The following is a 27817-nucleotide window of genomic DNA, read 5'->3' on the forward strand; positions in this document are numbered from 1 at the left end:
CGGACGTTTTGAAGGACGAAAAATATATTTTAAGTTAAAATAATGTTTATGTGCTGATTTACTTGCGTCTAACTTAGTATGGCTCCAAAAAAGGTACGAAATATCCATGGTATATTTAAATACAAATTATTAATCATTGTAAAATTAGGCAACTGGAACACTTGAAGAACTTTTAAATAATGTTTCAACGCATGTTTTTAATGTTACTATTATGTTTTAAATGTTAAAGGTCAATTACAATATAAATGTTATGTAACATTTGGTATGGCTTATAATAAAATTTATTGATTTAACTCGCGTTGCTAACTTGTAACGCATTACAAAATCATATTCCATACGTGCATATAAATAACAATGACTTTCGTCCTACTATTTCTAATCATAGCCCACAATATTTAAAATAAGTCCTTTTTTTTCATATGAAAGAACCAGAATTCAATATTATAAAATCTAACGATAAAATAAGCCAATAAATCATAATGCACTACATCTTAATTCCTATTTTATTTATTCTAAACTAAGTATGGCGTGTACAGGGCATTGTCTTATGTTCCACTGATAATTATTTATAGGTAAGATTAGATAGATTTTTTCAGAGACAAACTGGGCTTCAAGTTAAGTTTAAATAGTATGCGTTGTAATTGTAACTAATTTGATTTATAGCAATTAAGAAATGTTCATAAAATTGTCTGAAAGCATATTTGTTTCGTCCGGTTTCTTAAATTGCCACGAGAGGGCGCTATATCAGATACATTTTGAACATCTCCAAACTGTACAATGGTCACACACACAGATACATTACCCGAATGTTAAATAGGCACCATATTCCTAACATAACAACTTCTTAATACAAGTAAATCACAATTTTAAAACAAAATGGTGTTAATATATTTTAACTAAGTAATTCTAGGATTGTACTAGCCGACTTCAGACAAGACTTGTGTTTTGAAAATGTCAAAACCACGACTGCCAGACATTTGGCGGAGTAAGTCTTCAGAGAAATCTTTGGGATTTATTATAAAAAAGCTGCGTGTGAGTACAGTAAGTCGAAGGCTGCGCTGTATATAACCTTGGCAAGCTGTGTCTGTCTGATGTCCTGGGTTATGGCTTCGTGTATTCATATTGGTTTTACCGTTGTGCTAATGATCAATTTAACAATTATAAATGCTTGATTGTGTCGCACTCTCTGTAGCCGTGAATACCTCGCAGAATAAATTATTTAAGAACTTAGGAATTACATTTAAGAACTAACGAGATTGTACCAATAAACCTTTGTTATTTTTACCCAGGGGCGGAGTTAGAGGTTGGAAGGCCTCGGGGCAACAAAGGAGAGCACCCCCCCCCCCCCCCAAATTATTTTCCAAATGAAATGAACAATTTCTTTTAGTCGAGTTATTCAATCAATAATGTGTTGTGAAACCAAATAGATTCTATTAGTATTTAACAAACATATAAAAAGTTGTTTAGTAGTGTTTACTAGTCGGTATTAATAAAAAAACACTTTATTACTCTTTTGTGGAGGCCCCCCGGGCCCCTTGCCCTCCCCTAAATCCGGTCTGTTTCTACCTCTTCTTACAAGAATTTTTAGTTTTGTATTTTTTTGTTTATATTATTTACGTTTCGGTTGTCTGTAAGAAACTATTAGGAGTAAAACTGCCCCTTTACATCCTTAATTGTTTTTTCTCCTTTTTTATGTAATTGTTGCATATAGTGTCAATGTCAAATACATAGTAGTGAGTATTCTCAAAAGCTTACCATAAGAAGTGAAAAGTATTGTCGTAAACATACAAAAAATAGTCTACTTTAAAATATTTTTATTTCACTGGTGAATGCTTGTTACCTGTAAAAATAGCATAGGAACTGTATTATCATACATAATTATTATCATTATTGATAGGAATAGCATTTGGTCAAAAATATATCTTAATTTAAAGTGTAAGGCAATAAAAAACAAATTAGAAATGTGTCCTTTAGTAGCTTTAGCTCCGTAATGATGATTATTCAAAATATTATGTTAAATATTATTTGTAATTAGTAATTCGTATAAACCAATATGGATATATGAGTCTTGTGTTTTCGTCTTGGCATGAAGTTTCTACGCTGCTTAACGCAAATTCAATATTGTGTGTGACCATTATATTTATACGTAAGCAGTTCACGTCTCATTTGCTTTTTTTATTAATATTTAAATATATAATTCAACGTACGGCAACGTAAGCAACGGCGAACGTAAAAAAATTATAACCTGAATCATATTTCGTCTTTTTTATATCACACAAAAAGTCATTCTTATCTGTATAGAAAATTCAGTATATGTGTATACAAATTGGATCGAGATCATAGATAGACCAGTGTTAGTCTTGTGGCTTGAGTTTTCAAGTCTGTGGGCGTGGGTTAGAACCCCGGCTTTGCACCAATGTGCTTCTTTCTGTTTACAGTACGGTGATGGAAAACATCGTGAAAAAACAAAAAGTCGGCGGCGTGTGTGGTGATAAGAGAAATTATCACGAAACATATAAAAATCTGAGACCAGAAAAATTGTCATACCATATATACCACTAGAACAAACAAATCGGGAGTTTTTTGACATGTGACCAGTTGATTTTCTATATTAAATACAATTATATTATATCCATGACAGATTTTTTAAATTGGATATTAAAATTTCTTGAATTCTCCTTTTCAGACTTTTGACTTACTTGTCTTATTATCATTTGTCACTAGTTGTCCACAGTTCTATGTATGCTTTCGCGGCCAACAAGTCAACGTTGCATCAGCCACCACACAAAGCCTCAATAAGCTTTTGGCCTCATTTTCTTACGAAGTCTATGGCCATTCTTTTGAGCGTATTTCGTATTCACTCCAATTCTGTTCTCAGCAAGATTCCTGCAGTAATTATTCGGAGATGATTTTCAGGGCCAGCTAAAATCTGCTTTAAAACAATTATTAGACATGAGTGAAAATAATAAACAGTACCACCAACGAAATCACAGTACCAAAATTTTTTACTTTGAAACTCGCTGTTATCCGAATACCACGAAATTCCAAATGCAGGTCGTTTCAAAAGTCAAATGGTGCGCAGCTAATACGATCTTGTAAAGTTTGCTCTTCATAGAAAGCGATTTATGGAAAGCTATATTACTTTTTACATAAAGCTTTTAAACAAGTGTCTACCGCATTCTAAAAAACGTTTCTTCTAATATTTTTAAAAGATAATAACGATTGAATATACATTAAAAATATAAGAATGAAAAAATCTAAATAACATTTATTACTAAAAAAAATATTGCTTCTAAAGTTACATTTACTGCCGGCTCTCTCCTCCGTAGAACGGAGAAACCGACTTTCTAGCTAGAACTCGCCGTCACTAATCGCCTAGCTTTATTAGAAAATGTGAGAAGCAATTATTAACATCATGACACTTATCATATCGTAACGCACTTAATTATAAACAAACGTTGTATCTCTGAAGGAATGAGTTCATAGATTGAGATACATACCCGCTGTGTGCATCCTGTTTCATAAAAAAACAGGCTTTGGTGGGTAACACACCTACAAGGGGGTGGTAAATAGAACTGGCATAAATCGGTCTTGTCGTCTGTACAAGCTAATGCCAGACACCGGCGCTAATTAGAATTCGGTGACACGCTCACCGGAACTGCTTTTAACAACATACCGATTATATGATTTACAGATTTAAAATATAATTACTATGATAATTTTTATTATAATTGTCATATCGCTGAGTTTCGTTAGTTTGTAAGGTATTTATCTCATCCTAAATGTGTTATTGCCATTTAAATTTGCGTTATTTTAAATTACATTTCGTCGTATTACTTTTCAATAAACGTGGATACGATACAAATTGTACGAGTTTAATTTGTTCAGATGAGAGTCGCGATTATCATTTTTTACATGAAATCTTTGGGTGTCTCATTATGAACTAACACTTGCGATTCGTAATCAATGCAATGCAGTTTACCTCAGCTTTAATTATTACCAAGAAGACTGCAGTTAAACCCATGTCCTTGTGTATTGCGGATATCTCAAAACCTTTTTTCCAGTCAGAATGCTGTCTGACGAAGACAGTGACGTGAGTAGCGCTATATCGCACTTTGTTGCGTGTTCATGAATAACAATGCTTCCACGAATTTAAAAGTTATTAACCCATTTCAAATGCTTAAAGCACGCAATCGTTCTTAATAGTTTGTTTACGCTTGCTTTCACTAAGCTAAAAATGGCAGTTATATTTACAATCGGATTACATGATCGAAACCAATAAACATGTAACATAAAATAATATGCAAATGCAGAATTTACTCGTACATAAAAGTGGTGCTTTAACGTTTAGAACACAGCGGTCCTTATCAGCGGTCCTACGTATATGTATTGGTTGATAAAATCAGCTTAATAATGTTAAAAGCCATGGTCAAACGTGCTTTGAAGTTGGATGATGAAACAGTGCTTTTAACTAGAGCGTTGCAGAAATTTGATGTGGGCGTGAATTTTTATATTCGTTTTTAAAATAGTGTTGAAATGAAGTTTATTTTTTTTTCTATCTAGCAGAAGGAAGCTACTAAGTCTCGCGGAAATTTAGCTGAAGATGACGGAGCTTTGGACTGGCTAAAACCACGCAGCTTGATAAAACCCGATGATCAAGAAGAAGTACCAGATGCGGTTAGTTAGCAACATTTTTTCAACAATTAACGTAACAGTTTTTACGCTGTTTATATATATTTTATATTCATCATATATGTATATGATGAATATAAAATAGAAGAAAAGAATAATAACCTGGTTTCTTGGATTGAGACCGTATCACTCAACAGTCACATGAATCGTTTGGTAATTAATAAGAATTCGCTTATCGCAGGATCTTGACGAAGAGGTTGGAAGAGTACTAACAACTATTAATCCTCAATGGGTAATTGATGAAGTAGCATATCACTACGGGCTAAACAAATTTGTTTTCAAACCTAAACCAACGTTTGGTAAGGCATACCCCTTATACACATATCAGGGAACGGCAATACGCAAAGATTCTGAAGAAGCAAAAGCTCAAATTGCAGCTGGTTATGGTAAGATTACCTCTAGACTTATTTAGCACTAATTTTATGTTAAAGTTACAAATATGGCAATTAGCACAATTCTTTGAAGAATACTACTTTTAAAAAACTGGCAGTAACGAAATGTTTTATAGTCTCGTTAATTTCACAATACAATTTTGCTCATAGCTTCAATCATTTAAGATTAGTTTCAATTACTTCAAGGCATGGTGGGTTTCGATGATGCTGGTCCTAAGCGTGCTAAGGTGAAGAAATCAGCAGCTGTGGAAGAAGAGGAGGAGGAACCAGAACCCGAACCTCAACCACCACCGGAAGAAGCAAAACCAGAGGGTACGCACTTAACACTTAAGTTCTTGTTTGAATTTTTTTTGCCTCTTGAGTTAGGAGGTACTACTATAACTCTTTACACCTGATGATTTTGGACTTCTTTTTAAAACGTAAAATAAAATTTGTAGAGGATGTTGTTCAAGAGGAGGAAAAGCCAGAAGCTCCACAAGAGGATGTTCAAGCACAAACAGAAGCTGCTGATGAGGAGGCAGAAATGGGTGGAGAAGAGGCTGCCGCTGAAGAAAGTAAGAGTTTTAAATATAATGCTGGATTTTAAACGATTCTGATTTCGGTACGATAAACATTAAGGCACTTTAATATTGAACCTAAATATAGTTCTTATTCCAATTACATTGAAAATATTAAAACTAGCAGTGGTCAAAGCTAGAGGAGCTTTATTATACTATACTAAAAATGCCTGCCTGCCACAGTCACACATTGTGTATTTAATATTAATAAATACTTAAGAACTCGTTTTTTATTCACACCGTGTTACGAAAAAGATAAGTAAATATATTTCATTATTCACATAATCTGATGTTTATATCACGTTTCTGTCCTCGTGGTCGCCGAGAGCGCGACATCTATTGGATACTGATGAATAAAGCCATATTAACATCATCATCAATTTGGTATTTGTAATATTTCATATTTGTCTATATTTTTATAATTAAACATAAATTGTGATTGTCCCTTTTCTAGAGGAGGAAGTGGAAGGTGGAGAGCCAATTGTTGAGGATGTTATCGAAATCAAACCCAGAGTCAAAAAACTTGCGAATCAATTCAACTTTTGTGAAAGGGCAGCGCTCACCTACAATAATCCTAGACGAGTGAGTATCTTGCTGATCCAATTTAAAATTGCGCTTTTTAATTAGAACAAAGTATTATAATGTACGATGATTAAAAAATAAGTATGTGTGTATAAATACAAGGTTTGGTGGTCTTTTTTAACAATAACTATTATATGCCATGAATACAAAACGTCCTTTCATTAACAGTTACAATATTCTTATCCTTATACACATAAGTAGCAAATCACAGTTGGATAGGGAAAATAAATAATACTTAAGTATTGTGAATCGACAGGAACGTAGAGTTATCAGGAGCATAGGTTAGACTATAAATATTACATAGATTTCTTTCTTGGCTTTCACTACAATATGTTCTTAAGACGCATAAACATAATACATATACAATACATGCGTGTTAATTGGAAAAACAAAATTGAATTTGAAATAGCCTAATTGGAAGTATCAGAAACAAATATTGAGGGAGTTTGTCTAACAAATACAGTGAGAAGTGTTGGTCTAGTGTCTTCAGCATGCGAATCTCATCCCTGAGGTCGTAGGTTCAATCCCCGGCTACTAATCCTATCTACCATGGATTTTCTTTCTATGTGCGCATAACATTAGCTCGAACGGTGAAGGAAAACATTGTGAGGAAACCGACTTGTCTTAGACCCAAAAAGTCGACGGCGTGCGTCAGGCACAGAAGGCTGATGATCTACTTGCGTATTCGATTAACAAATGATCATGAAACAGATACAGAATCTGAAGCCCAGACCTAAAAAAGGCTGTAGCGCCATTGATTTTTTTTTAGCGAAAAGTCTAAGCGTAATCTGGTTTTTTATATAACTGGGGGACAATGGGCAGGTCTTAACTTATATTGCGTGTGCACGTGCACACACACACACGCGCCGGCGCGCACACTCACGCACAGACACAAACACTCACCAAATTTATTTTTACTACTCCGTTTTCAGTGTTTTCCTTTAGCACTTACTTATTTTCTTCTATTGTATTGTTATGAAGACGGGTCGACTGCAATATTTCTAGATTTTTCCATTACCTAGAGAACTTTTCAGCAGGCTGTAATATGATTTCTGACCGTTTCAGGAGAGGGTCAATCACATATTAGAAAATTGTAATTTTCATAATGTTACCCTAGTTTTCAGGAAGCTGAAACCTTTTTTCAGTCGGTTTCAGAACATGTGTAGTCGAGTGGTGCAGTTTTCAGGAGACCCGTTTTCAGGCGTTTTCAGGCCTAGGTATACCCCTTTGATGAAGGAATATTCTAGACCAAACTTTCTAGGTGAGAGACAAGGACGAAATGCTACGAGAGAGAGAGAGAGAAGATCAGAATTTTCTCGAATCTAGACTGAGCACTCTAGAACGCCGTACGACAAGGACGGAGCAACGTGCGAAAGAGACAAAGAGTGCGGACGTTCTAGAATTGTGCAATCGCTACTCAGTAGCAAGCCCGCCTAGAAAGTTCTCGAATATTGTTTAGAATTATTCCCAGGGATATATAAGCGAGCCGAAACGCGACTAGTCGCCTTTAGTTTTGAATGCGATAACAAGAGAGAAACACCAAAGCGATAAAGTGAATACAAGTGATAAAGTACTGTGTGAAGTGTGCATAAGTGAAGTAATTAGTGACTGTGTTTTTGTGTGTTATTAGTGAATCTCTGCAATTAATTTTGTGCCCATAAATTCCTCATTGATTTATCAAGAAATAAACCCTTGAATAAATCCACGGCATTTTCTATCCGATCCCCTAGCTCGTAATAGTATCTTATGACAATAAAAATGACCTGATTGTACGTGTTCCGGTCCGGTGGTGGAGAGGCTGGCTATCTGTCACTCAGGTCTCCTGTTACAGAGACCAGTCTCTCACATACACTTCCAAATGATATCATCTTAGTTTAATCATAATAACCTTCTATGTATATCTGAGAGAAGAAATAAAGATTATTATTATTATATTAAGTGAAATCGCCGTTAATGGATACTCAGAAAATTCTCAAGTGCGCTGCCGGTGTTTTAAGAATTGGTATGCTCTTTTGTTGAATTAGTTCGAAACTACTTCAGTCGGTAGTTGATTCCATACGGTGATGCGCGGAAAAAAACCTTAAAAAACAATACAGGTTTGAAAAATTATGTGTTCGATTGTAACGTTATGTTTTTTTAGTCTGTTGACACTCAAACAATTCCACCACCGCGAGCGAACTACGGATCGACCTGCCTCCAATCCATTATATTTGACTTCTATCAAGAGGATTATGCGAAGAAACTGCGCGAGAAAGAGGATGAGAAACCTAAAAGAGTAAGTATTAAAACCTTTTTATATCAAAGTTAAATGACATTCATTCATGAAGTATACTATTAACATTAAATGTAACTGAATTTACATCTGTCAGTTCTCAAATCAAGGTCGTTGAGACGAGAACGGCTAAGAAACTTTCTGACACTTTAATATTACCATGCACGACATGAATGAATCATGATTCCATTGAAAAGTAAAAAATAATAAGTATACATCTTGTTATAACATATAACATACACGAGAAAGTGCAACTAGGATTTTTAAATGAAAACTACTTTACAGAAAATTACCTCAAAACAATTAAAACTCACTAGCACTACTCAACACGTAGAAAATTAAAAAACGAATTCCTATTACCCAAATACAATAATTTATATGGGAAATAAACATTAGATTACATTATTCCAAATTTAATAAACTCGATACCAGCTACACTTCTTACTAATATAACAAGAAACAATATTAAATTTAAATTAAAAAAATACTACATAAGTCAAACAATTCTAAATTATGCATAACATAAATTATGCTATATACGTCATTAAAAAAAAATATTCGAATATAGGAACTCACCTGTATGTGAATGAGAATTCTCGACAAGAACAGGTTTCTTGCATCGGCTATCTATGGCGCGTCAGTGTTTAGATTTATTTATGACGTTTTACGTGCAATTTTAAATCGTTTGAATGGTTTGATTGTTATAAATTTACAGTTTATATGTCACTGGCCTTAATATATATATGTGTGTGTGTGTGTGTTAATGATTTAATTATGTTCGACGTCCTGGTGGATAGAAAAACTGTGCACAGTTTGTGTTTCCACCACACCAACTTCCTTTATATTAAGAACACTTATACAATAAATAAATAAAATAAATAATAAAACAATAATTCATTTATCAGAACCATCATATCAATAGCAAACAGTACACAAAAATCCGTTCTTTGCCCGTTATTTGTTTTATGAGCTTTCGTTAAATTTTGCTAAAACTAAAAGAAAATACCTTTATTGGTATAAAGTTTGCCTTTGTTATAGTTTCCATTTATGAAACCTCAGTTTTTGAAAAATACCGTTCAAGCAGACAGATCTTCCAAAATACAAAAGCAAATATGATATTAAACGTAATATTTTTCAACTGATTACGACCTAGAATATCGAAAATTTATGCCTAAAAGTCGAAGTCAAATGTTGTTACCCGTGTTATTAATGCCTATTTAATGATTTTCCATCAAATACAACAAAATTAGAATTGAAGTCTAAAATTACTTCATTTTCGTATTAAGTTGCGCAAGAAAGCAGCGAAACACGCAAAATCCGAACAACAAATTCACGACGAGAAACTTGCTCAGCGTATACGCGAAGCTTGGACCGTTCTGGAGAGGCTGGTCAATCAAAATATTTTTGATGATATTGGTAAGGATAATTTTTTTATTCTCTAATATAGAACAATGTCATTCGTCATAAGATTTTTTTGTTATTAATTTAAGTCCTTCATTTATGATTTTAAATTTACGGGTATTACATATTTACGGGCAATGTGAGGGATGAAAATAGCATTTAGTATATGCATTCTGTATTCGTTTCATAAATGATATCTACTGGGTTGAATTTAAACTAAAACACGCGACAACTTTGATTTATTTATTTGTTATGTACAAATTTAAATAAAACAAACAAAGAGTACGATTAAAAACAATATCGCTCTTATTACTTATATGCATACAATATTAACAGCCCAAGACTATCGCTATTGGGACGACCCATCAGACGATTTCCGTGAAGGTATGGGGTCGCTGCTTCCGCTATGGAAGTTTCAGTTTGAGCCAATGAGGAGTCATGCTGTGTGCGAAGTACAGTGGAATCCACACTATCAAGATCTCTTCGCTGTTGCTTATGGATCCTGTAAGTAAATAGTATATAGGATTAGTAGTTGAAGTAGATAGGTTTTTTAAGGCTCAAAAGAAATGTATTAGAGCAATTTGTGGAGCAAACTGTATTGATAATTGCGTGCCTTTATCTAAGAACAAAATGTTATCTCTTCCCTGTATCTATATTTTAGAAATGTCCTTATTCGTGCTCAGAAACATACATATTTTTAAGTCGAAGTAAGAAGTAGACATGGGGATAAATTGGCTGTGCCAAAAATCAATCTGGAACTGTTTAGGAAAAACACCATTAGTATGGCTATTAAGGTTTACAATAATTTACCAAAAGAATTAAAAGATCTTCCGACTAGAGTCTTTAAAAGTCGACTTGGTGTATTACTTTTGGAAAAAATGTATTAATCAATAAATTATTATTTGCGTGAGATACTGTAGTTGATATAAATTTAATAACATTTGATATGATATATACGATACAAATAATATGAGAATTGACCTGAATTGGAATTGAAATGTCAACATTACACTGGATTTAAATAAAATTTCTTCGACAATATTTACATAAATGTATAAAGACATCTCTCGCTAAAAAGTATGTAAACAATATTATTACAGTGGATTTCACAAACCAGCAAAAGAACGGTTGCCTTTGCCTGTTTAGCATTAAGAATCCTGCTTATCCGGAATACTCGGTAATCACCGAGTCACCGATCATATGCCTCGATGTGTATACGGAAACACCCTACCTTATATGTGTTGGTACGTAGTCTTTTATTTGTGTATTTAAAATCTCTAGCAACTGCAATTTTATAATTTTCTATGAAAGAAAATATGTCTAAAGCAACATTAGCTTTGAAATATTTACCTGATATCGATGACAATAAATAAAATAATTTATATTGTAAAATAAAATATAATTATTACATTAGATTTACATATAATTAGTCTTTCTGGAAAACGTTACTTTATATGTAACCCTTTCCCTCAGATTGGATATTTTCTTTAACTATATTCCTGTATAGGCAAGTAGGTGATCAGCCTTCTGTGCCACCTGTGCTGGACTGGAGAAACTGAGGCCCTAACTGAACCTAAAACGGTTGTAGCGTCACTGGTTTATTTGTATCATTTTAAATTATAAAACTATTTAGGCCAATACGATGGTAACGTTTGCGTGTACAACGCACAACTCACTCTGGAGTCTTCATACCAGTACAAGTCCGATTCCGTGAGAGACAAACATAGCAATATTGTTTGGGAGGTAAGTTTCCGTCTAATAAATATGCATATTAGGAACAAGACTTAGTAGTATTCTAACCGAAATTTATAAATTTTAAAAATAAAATTGTAATATTTCGGCTCGCAAAGAAAAAGCAAATTAAAGCGATATAGGTTTATCTTTTAAATTTATCAAATACTAAGAAAGATGTTATTTAGATTCGTTGGGGAGCCCGTTTAATAGATGGTGAAGCCTCTTTCTTCTCTATTTCTGGGGATGGACGAGTAGTTCAATGGGCAGTGATGCCGGGAGAATTACAAGCCACTACCATCATCACGCTTAGATCCGATATTCCACCAATACCTGGACCTGACGGGACTATGCTCACAGTAAACAGTGAGTAATCTGAAATTATTTTTTTATTTACTGTAGGATTTTTTAACGTATGATGGAAGATAAAACATCCGTATAAAATAAAATTTACATGTATAGATTTTATTTCCTGTAACATTTACATGTGCAAGTCGGTATTAGCTAAGTTAATTATTTATAAAAACACAAGTATATATTGAATTTTGTAACGTATACTACGTAATCCAAAGGGCATCTGAAACTAAACTTATAACAATACATAGGTCCACCTTCATAGTAAATATTTATAATAAAAATCACACATTTTCTTTTTAGTATATAACTCAATATCTATTATTGCGAAAATTTAACGACATTACGTGCAAACATCGTAAATTTTAACGCAAAACCGCTATCATTTCGCTGTAAATATTTTAATTTCTTAACATTAAGTTAACAACCTAAAATATATTCATTCCTGAATAATCTTATGTTTTCTGAAGAAATCAACGATTATCGGCGCCAGTCTCTCTGGGTTATTTACATGAACGTGATGGCTACCTCCAACAGTGTGGCTTTCGTAATTAGGGTTATTTTTTTCTAGGATTCTTCTCACCCTTAAACAGTGTTCGTCAGATAATTTATACGACGAGTTAGCTGCCTTAATATACAACAACGGACACGAGAGACGGCTAAATAACCTTTCTAGGAACTCTGTATTTTGCGGCTTCATGGATATATATTTTAAACGGATATCTCTCGTATAACAAAATTTGGTTGGGTCCCTTTTAGAAGGCCTTATAGCTCGTTGTGTTAAATAGTGCATATTTTGTTTATATACAGATTTATTCATCGCAGTATATAATTTATAAGTTAGATCCTCCATCGTACCTTCCGGTGGGTCTTTGTTAAGAGCATGTTGACTCATTTGACATTTCTCTAACTCCTTCGGAAGATATTTCAGAAAGAAATCAATATCATGATCCTCGTATACAAGATTTTCAATGGCTATAAAAAAGTCGACGTATTTAGGGTACAACCCGGCATATCGTAGAGCTCCGACCGACCCTAATGAGTGACCCAGTATAGAAAACTTGTCCCATTTGAAATAATTCTTTAACTCTGTAATATATTGTACAACGTCCCAGGTGTCTTGCAAGGCACCTGTAAAAAGAAGCAGTTTAAAACTGACAGTACTATTGAGATCTTGGTCTGTTCAATACAAAAACGAAGTTAACTATTTATGACTGCCTTATAACATGATAAGGTACCTGGTGCTATCCATGATGAAAGACCGTGGCCAGGTAAATCGATAGCCAGTATAGGCTTTTTATCACAGACAATAGGCGCTAAAGCGTCCCATACGCCACAGTTATCCTGCCATCCATGTAAAGCAAGTATTGGTTGTTGCTGATCGTTACCCCATAGTTTACCTGCTATATAACCCCCGGGTATTGGTATTTTGATTTCTTTTACAGCTACCTGAAAAAAACAATATAGATTTTTTACGACACAGTCGTCCATGGAAATTGCCACCTAATCCTAGTATGAATTAACTCAATCCGAAATCAAACCAAAACAAACGAACATAGGGAAATATATACCCATTCGTTTCCTTAACGATGACGCTTTACCATGAGTTCTTCACTTTTTATTATATATTGATAATAACTTTTTAAAATTTACTTACATCTGAATGAATTCCATTATATATAGACTTTCCTAAAAATACAAATAACGGTTTAGTAAATTGGTCCTTATTAAGCAAAATAACTTTTTTCATTATCTTAGCCATATTATTTTGATTAAATAAACATAATAATTTATATAAACGAAAAGTTCGTAACGTAACTGTCGGACGTTTGCCGCTACGATAGTACGCTTCAAACTAAATTACTTTCCACATTTAAATATTAATGACAACGTTACGTTAGTCTTATTTTGAATATAAAAATTAATTCTCCATAAAACCGGATGCCGGAGTTCTAGAATATTTCACTCGCGCACTTTATACTCTGTGTAATAACACTTTGTAAAGAGTTGTGTAAAGTTGTTTGACAATAAATATTGATTGAAGCTATGTATTATTATAAACTTACTAGCTGCCCCCACGAACTTCGTTTCTCCTTAATGTGGTTTTAGTTAGCCTTAATACCGTGACACTAAAGAATAATTTCACTGTATTATCGTCACTATAATTTGAATTTGATTAACACTTCGGTCTAAGTAACAATTGGTTGGCTATGCTAACACCAAAAATTAAAAAAAAGTAGAAATAATTGATTTTCACGGTATTTCGTTTACTACAAAATAAATTTAATTTATACTTTAGCCTCAAGAACACGTGGTAATCATGATATTGAATTGTAGCTTATATGACACGTTTGTCGGTTTACCATAGCAGTGCCATCTATTGATTACTTACTCAATCCAGTAGAAAAGTATCGACATCTGTTAGAATCTTTTGGAGTTAACAGATAATTGTGACTGTCACTTGATTATAGACAAATAATTTGCAATAAAATAAAATTGCGACTATAATTAAAGATCTAAGCTATCCTATCTCTTAAGTTGGACCAGACTGCTCACGGTGTGCCAATTTAATTTAAAATCCGTTAAGTAGTTTAGGAGTCCATCGCGGACAAACGTGACAGGAGATTTATATATTAGGTCCTTACATATGAAATTGGCGTTTTGTATGGGAGGAACAAAATGTCGAATATTTTTAAATATAATATATTTAATTAATCAAAGTATGATGCATTGTTTTCTATGCACTTTTGCGATCTCATAGATAGTTCATTGATCCCTTTACTAAAAAAACCAGTCGGACGGGAATCAATAAAATCTGTGAAGGCGATTTGGACTGCCCCATCAGAGTTAAATTTTTTCACTTGAAAGAAGTTGTCCAAATTTCGAAAAAAATGGTAATCTGTTGGAGCAAGGTCCGGGGTGTACGGAGGATGTTTTAGACATTCCAATTGAAGCTCTTCTAATTTGGTAGCCGTCTGTTGTGCAGTGTGTGGTCTAGCGTTGTCGTGAAGTACCAGTGTCGTGGAGCGATTGACGATGGTTGTTTAGCCGCTAGCTTTTCCATCATGGTTTGCAATTGCTGACAATAGACATCAGCCGTAATAGTCTGGCCAAATTTGAGTAAACTGCAATGAACAATACCAGCACTAGTGCACCAAAAGCTTACAGTAACTTTTTTGGGGTTAATTTTCGCTTGGGGTAGGATTTGGCTGGCTGACCAGGATCCAACCATTGCGCTGAGCGCTTCCGATTATCGTAAAGAATCCATTTTTCATCACAGGTAATGATTCGGTTTAAAATACCTTCATTATTGTGCCGGTTCAGTAATGTAACGCAGCAGTCGACACGCGTTTGCCGGTTTGCTTCAGTCAATTCGTGAGGTACCCACCTTTCAAGCTTTTTAATCTTCCCAATTTGCTTCAAGTATATTAAAACAGTTTTATCACTAACACCGCAGCCTGCTGCTAACTCGGACGTGGTTTGCGATGGATCCGCTACCACAATAGCCTTCAATATTTCATTATCAACTTGGGTCTCAGGCCGTCCACGGGGCTTGTTCTGCAGGTCGAAATTTCCAGAACGAACTGTGTTTTCTTTTGCAACATGACCGCCGTACACATCATTCACCCTTCGAGTCGTTTCCGCAGCATTGCCTAGTGCTAGTGCCACGGCGGAACTCGTACTCGTAAATAATGCGATACTTTAAGTTTTCCATTTTGTAAAATGAGTGACGCAAACAGAAAAAAACAAATGAATGACGGTCATCAAAGAACAAATACATGAGTATTAAATAGCTGTACAAATTTGAATTTGGAATTCCTTACCAAAGAGGAGAACATCGTGATTAAAGTGGCCAGTACGAAATACGCCAATTTCATATGTAAGGACCTAATATATTGTTACGAAGATGGGTCGACTGCAATGTTTCTAGATTTTTCCACTAGTTAGAAAGCTTTTCAGCAGGCTGTAATATGATTTCTGATCGTTCCAGGAGAGGGTCAATCAGATATTAGAAAATTGTAATTTCCATAATGTTACCCTAGTTTTCAGGAAGCTGAAACCTTTTTTTAGTCGGTTTTACAACATGTGTAGTAGAGTGGTGTAGTTTTCAGGAGACCCGTTTTCAGGCGTTTTCAGGCCTAGTTATACCCGTTTGAGGAAGGAATATTCTAGACCGAACTTTCTAGGTGTGAGACAAGGACGAAATGATACGAGAGAGAGAGAGAAGATCAGAACTTTCTCGAAACTAGACGAGCACTCTAGAACGCCGTACGACAAGGACGGAGCAACGTGCGAAAGAGACAAAGAGTGCGGACGTTCTATAATTGTGCAATCGCTACTCAGTAGCACGCCCGCCTAGAAAGTTCTCGAATATTGTTTAGAATTATTCCCAGGGATATATAAGCGAGCCGAAACGCGACTAGTCGCCTTTAGTTTTGAATGCGATTACACAAGAGGAACACCGAAGCGATAAAGTGCGAATAAAGTGAATACAAGTGATAAGTGATACAGGCACGCCGTCAAGAAGAACAGGCACGCCGTCAAGAAGAACATACACGCTAAATGATGGAAGAACAGGCTCAGACACGTCGCATGATAGAGGAGCAGGCACGACGTCAAGAGGAGCAGGCTCGTCGTATAGGAGAAAAACTTTGTGACCTGAAAATACAGGTAGATGAAAAGATCGAGAATTTGGAATCTAATATGGATTGTAAGCTATCCAAGCAGGATAAACGTATCCTTGGATTAGAAAATGAAATCCAATGCCTGAAGACCTCTGGTGTTGTCACAACTGTAGCACCACCTGGAAATGTGAAAGTGCCTCCCTTTGATGGTACATCTTCTTGGGGCGCGTACAAGCTTCAATTTGAGACTGTAGCACAGTCAAACGGGTGGACTGACGATCAAGCAGTTACCGCCCTTATTCTGGGACTGCGAGACGAAGCCCTCTCTATATTAGATACCAAGAAAGGTAAGGTGACGTTGAAGCAACTGCTAGATGCCCTGGAATCACGGTATGGAGACGCACATTTAGAGCACGTTTACAGGGCTCAATTGAAAGATAGAATACAGCAGACAAATGAAAGTTTGCAAAAATGGTGACTTGAAATAGAGAAGCTGGTAAGGAAGGCGTACGCATCCTCACCAGATGTTGCAGACAAGATGCTGGTTCAAGCTTTTGTCGACGGTATTCGAGACCGTGAAATTCGAATGGCTGTGAACCTCGGTCACCATAAGGAACTTAAGGATGCTCTTGCCCATGCGTTGGAGGTGGAAGCATTTTGCAAGGATCATCGACCTAACCGCATTAGGGCTGTCACGGAAAAACCAAGTTCCCAACGTGGACCCACCTGTTACCTCTGTGGGGAAATAGGGCATATGAGGTTTTCATGCCCTAAAAAAGATCTCAGAGGCGAAATAAAGACTAGACGTGGGGAACCGGAAGCAGCGGGTGTGACTGCCGCTGATTAGCGGCAGGGAAACGAGTAGAAGCCAGGACCACGGGGCGGGTGCTGGCCGGTTCTGTAAGGAAGGCCCCAAAAGTTATGATCACTCAAACTCAGGATGGGAATACCATTGTTATCGACGGAGAAGTAAACGGATGTAGGTGTGAGTTTACCCTTGATACTGGAGCTTCACGAACAGTGATCAGATACCAGCTTTTGAAGACATTTTATAAAAGCCCTTCTAGAGGAATTGTACAGCTTGTTACGGCAACAGGTCAGCGCGTAACCGACCGGGGAGAAGGTATCGCAACCTTCAAGATTGGTGGAAGTTTATACAGACACAAGGTTGTTCTTGCCGACATAGTAGATGACTGCATAATCGGATTAGACTTCATGAAGTATAAAATAAGTGTAAGATAGATCTGGAAAAAGGAATGTTCAAGTGTGGAGAGCAGGAAGTTTGTTTTAAAGGCAATTCTTAAAAAAGTGGTTATGACGCCTGTAGAGTAATCAATGTGGACGGACAGGCTAGTAATCAACAAGAGTGGAACGCAGTTCGAACAGTTCTGGATAACTATAAGGAAGCCCTGTCAATACTTCTATCAAACGCAGAGGGACAATTAAAGAAATTTTCTGACATATCTACTCATGAAAGAGAGCTAAGGAGTTCAGATGATGTGTCTCAAGGAACGTGCGATAACGTTAACGAAGAGGATGGAAGGGATAATGAACCAGTGAGGATACTAAGAACGGATACCATTAGTCCAGATTGGTGTGGTAAATTAATTCAGGAAGAGCAACATCAAGATTCTGCCATTAAACCAATTCTGGACTGGATGAAATCTTCAGCTGTCAAGCCACAATGGAGTAAAGTTGCATCAACAAGTACCACTACTAAGAGTTACTGGGCTCAATGGGATAGTTTAGTTCTCCATAATGGGGTGTTATGTCGTAAATGGAAAAATGCTCAAGGCGATCATTTGCAGTTTGTTGTGCCAAGATTCAAGGTTCGCGACATATTAGAAATGTGTCATAGTGACTTGTCTAGTGGACATATAGGAGTAAAATGGACTCTTATGAAGGTTAAGGAAATGTTTTATTGGATACATTATCGTGCAGATGTAGAAGACTGGATCAAGAAATGTAGAGCTTGTGCAGCTGTTAAGGATCCGCAGACTCGATCTCGATGGGAAAAGATAATGGCCTCCTATAAAGGAAGTAATGATGCTCGGGACGAGCATGTCTAAGGAGAGGGTAGTGTTACGAAGATGGGTCGACTGCAATGTTTCTATATTTTTCCAATAGTTAGAAAACTTTTCAGCAGGCTGTAATATGATTTCTGACCGTTTCAGGAGAGAGTCAATCAGATATTAGAAAATTGTAATTTCCATAATGTTACCCTAGTTTTCAGGAAGCTGAAACCTTTTTTCAGTCGGTTTCACAACATGTGTAGTAGAGTGGTGTAGTTTTCAGGAGACCCGTTTTCAGGCGTTTTCAGGCCTAGTTATACCCGTTTGAGGAAGGAATATTCTAGACCGAACTTTCTAGGTGTGAGACAAGGACGAAATGATACGAGAGAGAGAGAGAAGATCAGAACTTTCTCGAAACTAGACGAGCACTCTAGAACGCCGTACGACAAGGACGGAGCAACGTGCGAAAGAGACAAAGAGTGCGGACGTTCTAGAATTGTGCAATCGCTACTCAGTAGCAAGCCCGCCTAGAAAGTTCTCGAATATTGTTTAGAATTATTCCCAGGGATATATAAGCGAGCCGAAACGCGACTAGTCGCCTTTAGTTTTGAATGCGATTACACAAGAGGAACACCGAAGCGATAAAGTGCGAATAAAGTGAATACAAGTGATAAAGTACAGTGTGAAGTGTGCATAAGTGAAGTGTGTAATTAGTGACTGTGTTTTTGCGTGCAATTAGTGCATCTCTGCAATTAATTTGTGCCCATAAATTCCTCATTGATTTATCAAGAAATAAACCTTCGAAGTAATCTACGGCATTTTCTATCCAATCCCCTAGCTCGTAACAATATTAAGATAATTATTTTACATAATTTTACAAATTTTTCCCGACGTTTCGCGTGCCGACAGAGTGCGGGGTCCAATCTGTCACCGTGACCGTGTATGTGTAAAAGCTATGTTAATAAAAGACTATAATAAACTTTCCGTCGTTATTACTCTGGCATCCGTGACAAATTATCAATTATTATACAAAATAAGTAATATAATCTGAAGTATTCTACGTGTACAAAGGTGAGGTTGGAAGATCTAAATCTAAATCGTATATAATATAACCTAATTGTAAATAATAACCCAGTAATAGTAGTTCTACTGAATAATTTATGCGATTTTTTAAGGTTGTGGTAGCTGTATATGCTTTCACCCAGAGAAATCGGATATTTTCATGGTGGGAACAGAAGATGGGATGATTCACACTTGCTCGTTGAAATATAACAGGAATTATGTCCGATCAGTACAAGGGCATCATATGCCCGTTTATAGAATTCATTACAATTACTTTAATAACAGTATTTACGCGTCATGCTCTGGTGACTGGAGAGTTAAGATATGGGAAGATGGACGCGAGTGAGTGACTTTATCTTTGTGTAAAATTTATTCATGAATATTTGTAATATAATAAAGAATAAGGTTAAATGGAATATAATAGAACTAGTTCAATATTATAAGTAAAATTTCATATTGTGTGAATTCTTGCTCAAAATAAATAATTTTCTCTTTATATTAAGGTTATCACCAAAGACATGACGAACGGTATGACGTGGCTACAACCTGCGAAGATTTTTATATTTTAGTATTTATTTTATATGAGCAGTGTTGGCCTAGTGGCTACAGGGTGCGACTGTCATCCCTGCGGTCGTAGGTTCGATCCCCAGCTGTGCAATAATTGAATTTTCTTTCTATGTGCACATTTAACATTAGCTGTGAAGGAAAACATCGTGAGGTATCTGGCTTGCCTTAGACCCAAAAAATCGACGGTGTGTGTCAGGCACAGAAGGCTGATCACCTACTTGTTTATTCAATTTACAAACGATCATGAAACAGATACAGAAATCTGAGGCCCACACTTAAAAGGTTGTAGCGCCATCAATTTATTTTTATTTATTTTATATATTATATTTGTAACATTTCAGCGAACCACTATTCATGTTTGAGCTCGGCTCGCCTGTCGGTGACGTGAAATGGGCGCCTTATTCCAGCACAGTGTTTGCGGCTTGTACAGCTGATGGAAGGGTACAACAATTATACTTTTAACAATTAACTAATTGAAAGTTAAACGTTAGGTTACTCTTTGTTTTAATAGATTATATTGACTATTATATCTTATAAATATGTGGTAGATTACTGGCGGCGCAAATTAAAAGCTTACTTGGTAAAAACCATTTCTTTAACGTGAGCTTTCTAACAAAGAATACCGGATCATAATTGGTCCATTCCTTTGAGAGCTACGATGCCACCGATGCACGCGTCATGGACGTTTAAAAAGCATATTAACAGTAATTAGACGATAATTATCTACGCATTTATGAAATTAATTTCTCTTATGGAAAAATATTCAAATCTAAAACAAAACATGAAAAAAAAATATCGATTAAAATTTACGTACTTATAATTAATTTTTTTACGTCATAACCATTATACAGGTCTACGTTTATGACCTGAACGTGAATAAATATCGGCCGATTTGTGTGCAAGCTGTGGTCTCTAAGAAAACTAAGAAATTAACCAGGATCGATTTCAACTCTCGACTACCAATCGTCGTTTGCGGGGACACCAAGTACGTAGATGTTTTTTTTATTATCTATTTATTATAAGCATACACAATAAAGACATAGGGAAGAAGACCTTAAGTCGAATTGATTCGGTAATACTACATCTGCTGGTATACATATGTGTGGGTTGAGAGCTGCTTAAACTGTCTTAAAAAAACGCTTTGTTGTGGAACGACTCAGCTGGAGGTATATATCCGAACAACTCTTCTGAACACTCTCCACGGTAAATGCGGTAGAAATTGCGAAAATGCGAATTGCTCTTTGGTCAAGAAGTTCGATCGTTAGCTAAATACGGTCATATGGAAGGAACTGCTACTCGGGAGCGGCGCTCGCCGCGGCAACGCTTTATACAGTTGCAAGCGCTGACATTGACTAAAGTGCCTTTTTGCCCTCTTGTACACAACGAGCTTCTTGGGGGCTAAATCAGCCTTTCCTTCTAAATGACCTCGAAACTGAACATCGTTCGTTATGTCAACCACAAGTATTCCGATTCTGTAAGTTTAAGGGGAGTGCCGAAGAGCGACAAAGTGCTCTTGGCCTTTATATAATCCCAATATGAGATTTAGAAAAATAAATATATAGATAATATAAATCCTTATAAGTGAACATTATATAAAACTATCATAAACATTTTATTACCCCGGATTTTTTTTACAGGACTCGATGTATTTTTTTATTAATATTAATAAATTTATACTTAAATAATAATTGAATGCCATTAAGAAACAGCGGCACTTACAACTTTGTTTTTTTATGCTAGAAAGATTATTTAAGCTAACAATTTATCAAATTATAGATCTGTGATCGTCTCCAGTTCTCTCATAAATATTTTTATATTATTTATTTCTTACAATAATGACGGAAAAGTGAAATGTATGTATTCTTGGAAAGTTAAATGAATAATGTGTCACAGCATCGCACTGAAGGACATGTCGATAATATAATGTAATAATTTATGCACAAAAAGAAAAAAATATTATTAATATGATATCGGATGAATGAAGTAACAGGTTATAGGTATAGATATCATAATAATATTTCGACCTCTTTAGTGTCGCCTCCATAGCTCAGGGGTTAGAGCACTGGTCTTGTAAACCAGGGGTCGAGAGTTCAAATCTCTCTGGGGGCATTGTCACCATTTTTTATTTTTTTCTTATACTATATAAAAAGATGACTTAATAGATTAATTAGTCAATTTTAGTGAGAATATTATGTTTAGCGAATATGAATTATTATTGGTTTTCGAGATTAATGCATAAAATTGTGTCGTGATCAATTGTATGTCGGTTTTGACTTAGTTCAATTGCATTTATTTCATTTAGAATAAAAAATAATGAACAACTTTGAGTATGACCCCCTCCTATACCTACTGAGAGAGATTCAGAAACGCCACATATATTTTAAACTAACGCATGAAGGTTTAAGCTAGGGTAGTAGGTCTAGAAAGTAAAAAACCGAGTGAAAAACCTGAGATTTTTGTATATATTTTCTTGATAGTTAAGTATTTTCTAACGGTGACATGACCAGCTGTCTCTTAGACTTTATGCTTACAAAAACATTTACGCATTCATAATAATAATTTTTTGTACATTTCCAGAGGTACTTGCCACGTTGTGAAATTGTCACCTAACCTAAGAGTAATGTGCAAACCACCTAAGAAGGCCCAGAACGTAGAACAACGAACTTTACAGGTACGATTCTTAGCAGATAAGTTAGCAAGAGGTTAATGCGTAATCACAAAAGGCAACTAATTTTTTGAACTGTTGTTTAAATATACGAGACGTTATAATGGCAGTTATTTTATTTTTGGCAGTTAGTTAATGTGTGCGACAGTAATAAAAAGCAATTGGCCAGTTATTTCGTCCTATAATGTAAGAACTAAGAATACGTAAGCAAACTAGTACTTAAATGGTCTGTAAACATTATTGAATGGGCAGTTCGATAGTTTCGTTATTTTGACGACTCATTTTTGTTTACTTTACTGCTAAGGTTTAATTGCCGAACTTGTTTCTAAATATGCATTTTGTAACTTTCAACTTACCAAAACTACTATATTACCGCGTTAAATTAGTGCCATCAAAAAATCTGTCACGAGCTGATAATTAAGAATTAATCGTATTGTTATCTATATAATCTAGTAATATTTGGGGTTAATGTAGATATAACATATGCTATGTTATATCTACATCATCTTTGATCACATTGATAATTATTTTTCTGAGAATTAAAAATGCTATTAACATTAACAAAGTACATACTTCAGCGATTCCGGCTCTATTCCGAAACGATTTTCTACATAATATTAAGTATCAGTACTTCCCAAGACGCATAGATCGTGACATCGATGATTTTTGTCGTTAGATGACGTAGGTCTCACAAAGTGTTATATTAAAAACCATATATTTTATACATTCCTTATACAAACAAAATCACACCAACATTTAGATATTTACAGCGAACATTTCTAAAAATTCATATGCTGTTTAAAGTTTATATAGTAAGCTATATTTGTAATTATATTTGATTTCTCATGAATCAGTAAACATGATAAACATTATTCTAGGTTCTACGTTACGAAATATTTATTATAAAATATTGTATCTTTTTAGATCATGAAGTTGGACAAATTGTTAAGCTTGGTCCGTGATCCGCCATTCCAAACTGGAGTAGTCGATGAGAAGTTCGAAGACGATTGAATTTATTAATGTTTTACTGTTATTTAGTTTTTAATATTGACTTATATACAAAATAAAACATCAAAAATATGATTTTATTTATTTTAGCCATTAAGCGATGCATTTTAAAGCTATTTATAGAATTATTAAATCACAAAAGTATTGCTTATACAGGTTGCCATTGAATAAAAGAGCCTTCTATTTATTGTCAACAATGCCACAAACAAATATGAGGTGATAGTGAAAACGGACTTGAGTTTCCTATTCTTGCTATAAAATTAAATAAAACAAATGCAACACGTAAAAAAAATTGAAATGCTAATACATAAATTTTTAACATTTGACATTAAATTAAAAGATCTTTTGAATGAATATAAGAGATTGTACATGAATGCTAGCGCTTTGTCACTTATAATTTACGATAAATACAACTATTAGTAAATATATTACGGTTACAGAATCGAATAAAAATACTGATGTACCTGATTTTTTTTAAATCAGTGGACATTTCTGCCTAGTACAGATACCAGCAAACTTCTTGAGCATTAAACAAGGGAGATGGGGAAAGTTTGCGCAGCGCGGGACACAAACGTCAACTGATTTACCAATCACGCGATCGACACGTCAATCTCCCGCCGCCGACCTCCCAGTGATACCTAAACATCATTTCTGCGCAGGCGCAAGGACGTCAAGATGTTTGCCGGTATCTATATTGACCAACTGGATTCTATTTTAGTTGATACCTATCACCGCACAATTATGTCATAAACAATAGGTCTATAATGACCTAATTGTGCGGTATTTTTAAATTATTAAACTCTAACAAACAAAACATTACCATTAAATGGCTTAAATATAAATTTAAACTTTGACTAGATAGAGATCTTTACAACCTTGAACAATAATATTATCTAAATAATAAATAATTACAAACATAATCCTACATTTCACAGAAAAACACAATTGTTTAAATCTTAAATTTAATGTTACCTAAAGGACATATTAATAATTTCCAAAATTTCATAAAAATAAAATATTACATAATTGATTTTCGATTACTTCATACTAAAAACATAATGAAAACAAATACGTCATCACATCAATGCAATTTTGTGTTTATATAAAGTATATTTTTAGTATAATTTTATAATTATACGTCTTGTCTCCACCAGCAACCTTACCGTCCATTGCTTGATGTCATAATGTTTGGTTACAGAGTGTCAACACCAGACAAAATTTAGTTATTAAAGTATAAATTATTCACATCGTGTTGGTGTTACAGAGTAACGCGGCTAGTAAATAACGACTGTATTAGTACTATGAGTTTCCTTGTTTCTAACTTAAATAATATCACATAGTAAATAACCGTGCTCGAAAGCATAAATCTCAATTTGGAAATTTTTGGTATCAAGTATTGCGAAGCAAAAACCTTTGTTTTAAAGCAAAATTTTGCCATCAAAATTAGGGATAAATAAGTTTAGGGCCAATTTTCTGACATCTCTCCAGAGAATTAGCACCTAATTTGAGATCAAGAAATGCGCGTGCATCATTTGGTGCCGGAGCCTGTCGACCTGCGAACTGAATCTGTAAGGCAACATTGTTTTACAGTTGTGACTCGTGGTTATCCTTAATTCTAAATGAAATCATGTATTATAAAACGTGGACTGCGATTATTACTGGTAACAACCATAAAAGATATGATATATAAAAATATAAAGCGGCCGGGTCATAGGATTTATCACATATACGTATTTATACATATACGTACATTTATATGGTTTTTTTCTTATTAGCCAATAAGTACAAATTTTAAGATACCTGAGCAAGCGGGTGCAAGTGTCTTTCAGGAAACTCTCTCTGATGAGCCATTACCCAGTCAGCTGGCCACATAGTACCATTCTTTGGTGTAAAGGGAAGAATCAGAACATAAACCCTATTTGTAGCCGAATAAGCCACTCTATAGTAATGTCCTTTTGTCGCACGTTCCCATACAAAGCCATCGTTGTCTGCACCTCCACGTTGGAGCCAAGAAACTCTTGGCAAGTCAGCCGAGTGTATACCGATTTCTGCATATTCCGCCCAAGGTAAAAGATCTCCCCTAAAAATATTTTTTAACTAAGACTGTAAACGCAATACTGATACTATCTAAAAAATCTTAAAACTTTAGCATCGTCTTAACACACACAGTACAGTAATACTAAAATAAATTTCAAAGTTACCGTACTACACCACCAAGTAGTGAAGTGGTCTCAAGCCAACATCTAGCTCCGGCTTGTAATAGTGCTCTTAGAACATGAGCTGCTGTTCTGCGTATATTTCTCCTACAACAAGGAGGAATATTTCGGCCAGAAAGTATATAGGATGGTGTACCTTGTACAGGCGGAAAACATCGCTGCAAAAATAGAATTACTAAATAATATGAAACACATTCCAGAAAAAAAGGAATTAATGTATAATAAAAAATTAAACTAACATGAATTCTACTTATTAAGCATAACATGCATCACAATACAGAGACTCCGAGAACCTTATCTTTTTCCCCTAACCAGTGGCGTAGCTTGGTTACCAAGGGCCCTGGGGCAAATTGAAAACTGCTATGTAAACTGATTAGGTTTTATCAAATAAACATATGAAATATACATATACTTTTAAAATGCTAAGCTACTTAAGCTCTTTTTGTGCACTTCAGGGCAGGTAATAAAACTAAATAGAGAAGATTCAATGGTTTATTTTTATTATATACGGTCGGGCCTACCAACTGAGTAAATATCATTTTTTTCTTAGCTTTAGTTTTCGCAAAAGTATCAATGACTTCGTTTAAATCCAGGCTTGATGCGGTTTTGTTTTCATGTCTAGTACATTATTTAAAATCTCAATTTCAAATATGTTTTGTCAGTTTGGAAATAGGTGATCAGCAGCTAATTCATCAAAATGTTTTTTAACTTTTCTTTGCCTTTTTTCTTGAAAATGGGTATCAATACCATATTTTCTTGCAGTTTCACTGGCTTTGCACTTGAATAATTCGAAATCATTTGTATAAATTTGCAACTTTGCTTTGGTTTCTATTGAAACTTTACCCGCCTCAACCAAATTTATGTCGCATTTTTGTAAAGTTTTGGATGCAAAATTGATGTTGTTCAATACACTGTGCATGAATTTGCAAACTAACACGAACTCGAAATTTAGTATTTTTGTTTCAATACTTTGTGATTCAATATGAGCGTATTATCTATCTTTTATTGAAATTAGCTTACTTACTCCTGATAAGCATACATTTTTAATCCATTCTCGAAATTTTTTTTCACTCAAATTCCCGATACAAAGCGCATTGATCAATAATAAAACGCACATATTCCGTCAAATTGACAACACTGCCAACCTACAGTAAGAATTTAGGGGAATTCCCTAGGTATAACTTTTGAATTTCTCTCAACTGAGTTGTCATGATTAAAGTGGCGTTGCAACCTGTCATATTTATTTTGAAAATGAGAGAAATTTCCAAAAGTTCGAGGGCCCCGGGGCACCGCCCCGCTTTGCCCCTAGGTAGCTATGCCACTGCCTCTAACACAAAATTCAATTTACTAATTACAGTGTAGGGACTTGACTCTGTTAACAGTTTTCTTATGTTGAAAGGATAAAGGATATTTAAATTACATTTTATTGATTTACTATAAAAAATACCTGAGTTTCTCTTTTGCAACCATACCACTGAACTCTGCCATCATCTCGTACAACTGCTTTTACACCTAGCTGTTTATATAGTGCTATTCTATATTCTCGTTGCCGTCTTGATGCTTTCTGCTTCGATATAGGAGTCTTTAATACACTTCTACCAGAACTGAATTTGCCATCAATTATTTGTATCTGAAAACAATTGTTGATTTTTACTTTTTCATAGTACAGAAATATGTCTTT

General features: G+C 35.0%; 3 protein-coding genes and 1 non-coding gene across 5 annotated transcripts in view; 2 read left to right on the top strand and 2 right to left on the bottom strand.

Moving 5' to 3' along the window:
• Positions 1-23971, top strand: LOC123713159 (dynein intermediate chain 2, ciliary). 2 transcript variants are annotated; one of them, XM_045666701.1, is made up of 17 exons: positions 1-93; positions 4564-4677; positions 4874-5078; positions 5271-5396; positions 5522-5638; positions 6096-6223; positions 8364-8498; positions 9782-9911; positions 10233-10400; positions 10997-11140; positions 11530-11639; positions 11816-11993; positions 19794-20022; positions 20589-20688; positions 21099-21232; positions 22825-22918; positions 23837-23971. In XM_045666701.1, the coding sequence occupies exons 1-17, from the start codon at positions 79-81 to the stop codon at positions 23921-23923; spliced, it is 2214 nt and encodes a 737-aa protein (XP_045522657.1). In that variant the 5' UTR covers positions 1-78; the 3' UTR covers positions 23924-23971. The 2 variants fall into 2 exon arrangements, with proteins under 2 accessions (XP_045522657.1, XP_045522658.1); XM_045666702.1 differs by having other exon boundaries at positions 9-93; positions 4567-4677.
• LOC123713161 (serine hydrolase-like protein) lies at positions 12019-13855 on the bottom strand. Its single transcript, XM_045666705.1, has 3 exons — positions 13639-13855; positions 13220-13430; positions 12019-13112 (listed from the first exon to the last, which is right to left on the bottom strand). Exons 1-3 carry the CDS (start codon positions 13741-13743, stop codon positions 12421-12423), a joined length of 1008 nt encoding a protein of 335 aa, XP_045522661.1. The 5' UTR covers positions 13744-13855; the 3' UTR covers positions 12019-12420.
• On the top strand, positions 22284-22356 carry Trnat-ugu. The gene has a single exon. It is a non-coding gene; the product is annotated as a tRNA-Thr (tRNA).
• LOC123713160 (fukutin-related protein) overlaps positions 23882-27817 on the bottom strand; it is a 4906-nt gene continuing 970 nt past the window's right edge. Inside the window, exons 2-5 of the mRNA XM_045666703.1 lie at positions 27584-27766; positions 26122-26294; positions 25721-26000; positions 23882-25486 (exon numbers count right to left, since the gene is read on the bottom strand). Coding sequence (XP_045522659.1) covers positions 25364-25486; positions 25721-26000; positions 26122-26294; positions 27584-27766 — 759 coding nt within the window. The 3' untranslated portion in view covers positions 23882-25363. The remainder of the gene's footprint in view (positions 25487-25720; positions 26001-26121; positions 26295-27583; positions 27767-27817) is intronic.

The sequence above is a fragment of the Pieris brassicae genome, chromosome 8, assembly GCF_905147105.1.
Source record: "Pieris brassicae chromosome 8, ilPieBrab1.1, whole genome shotgun sequence".
Lineage (NCBI taxonomy): Eukaryota > Metazoa > Arthropoda > Insecta > Lepidoptera > Pieridae > Pieris > Pieris brassicae.

What these genes read in the sequence shown, in the direction of transcription:
- LOC123713159 (XM_045666701.1), top strand. An exon ending in CCTACAATAATCCTAGACGA is followed by an intron (nt 6,224 to 8,363) that starts GTGAGTATCTTG and finishes ATGTTTTTTTAG; the next exon opens with TCTGTTGACACTCAAACAAT. An exon ending in GTCGTTTGCGGGGACACCAA is followed by an intron (nt 21,233 to 22,824) that starts GTACGTAGATGT and finishes GTACATTTCCAG; the next exon opens with AGGTACTTGCCACGTTGTGA.
- LOC123713161 (XM_045666705.1), bottom strand. Translation starts at nt 13,743, where the DNA reads ATGGCTAAGATAATGAAAAAAGTTATTTTGCTTAATAAGGACCAATTT. An exon ending in ATAATGGAATTCATTCAGAT is followed by an intron (nt 13,431 to 13,638) that starts GTAAGTAAATTT and finishes TGTTTTTTTCAG; the next exon opens with GTAGCTGTAAAAGAAATCAA. An exon ending in TTCATCATGGATAGCACCAG is followed by an intron (nt 13,113 to 13,219) that starts GTACCTTATCAT and finishes TTCTTTTTACAG; the next exon opens with GTGCCTTGCAAGACACCTGG.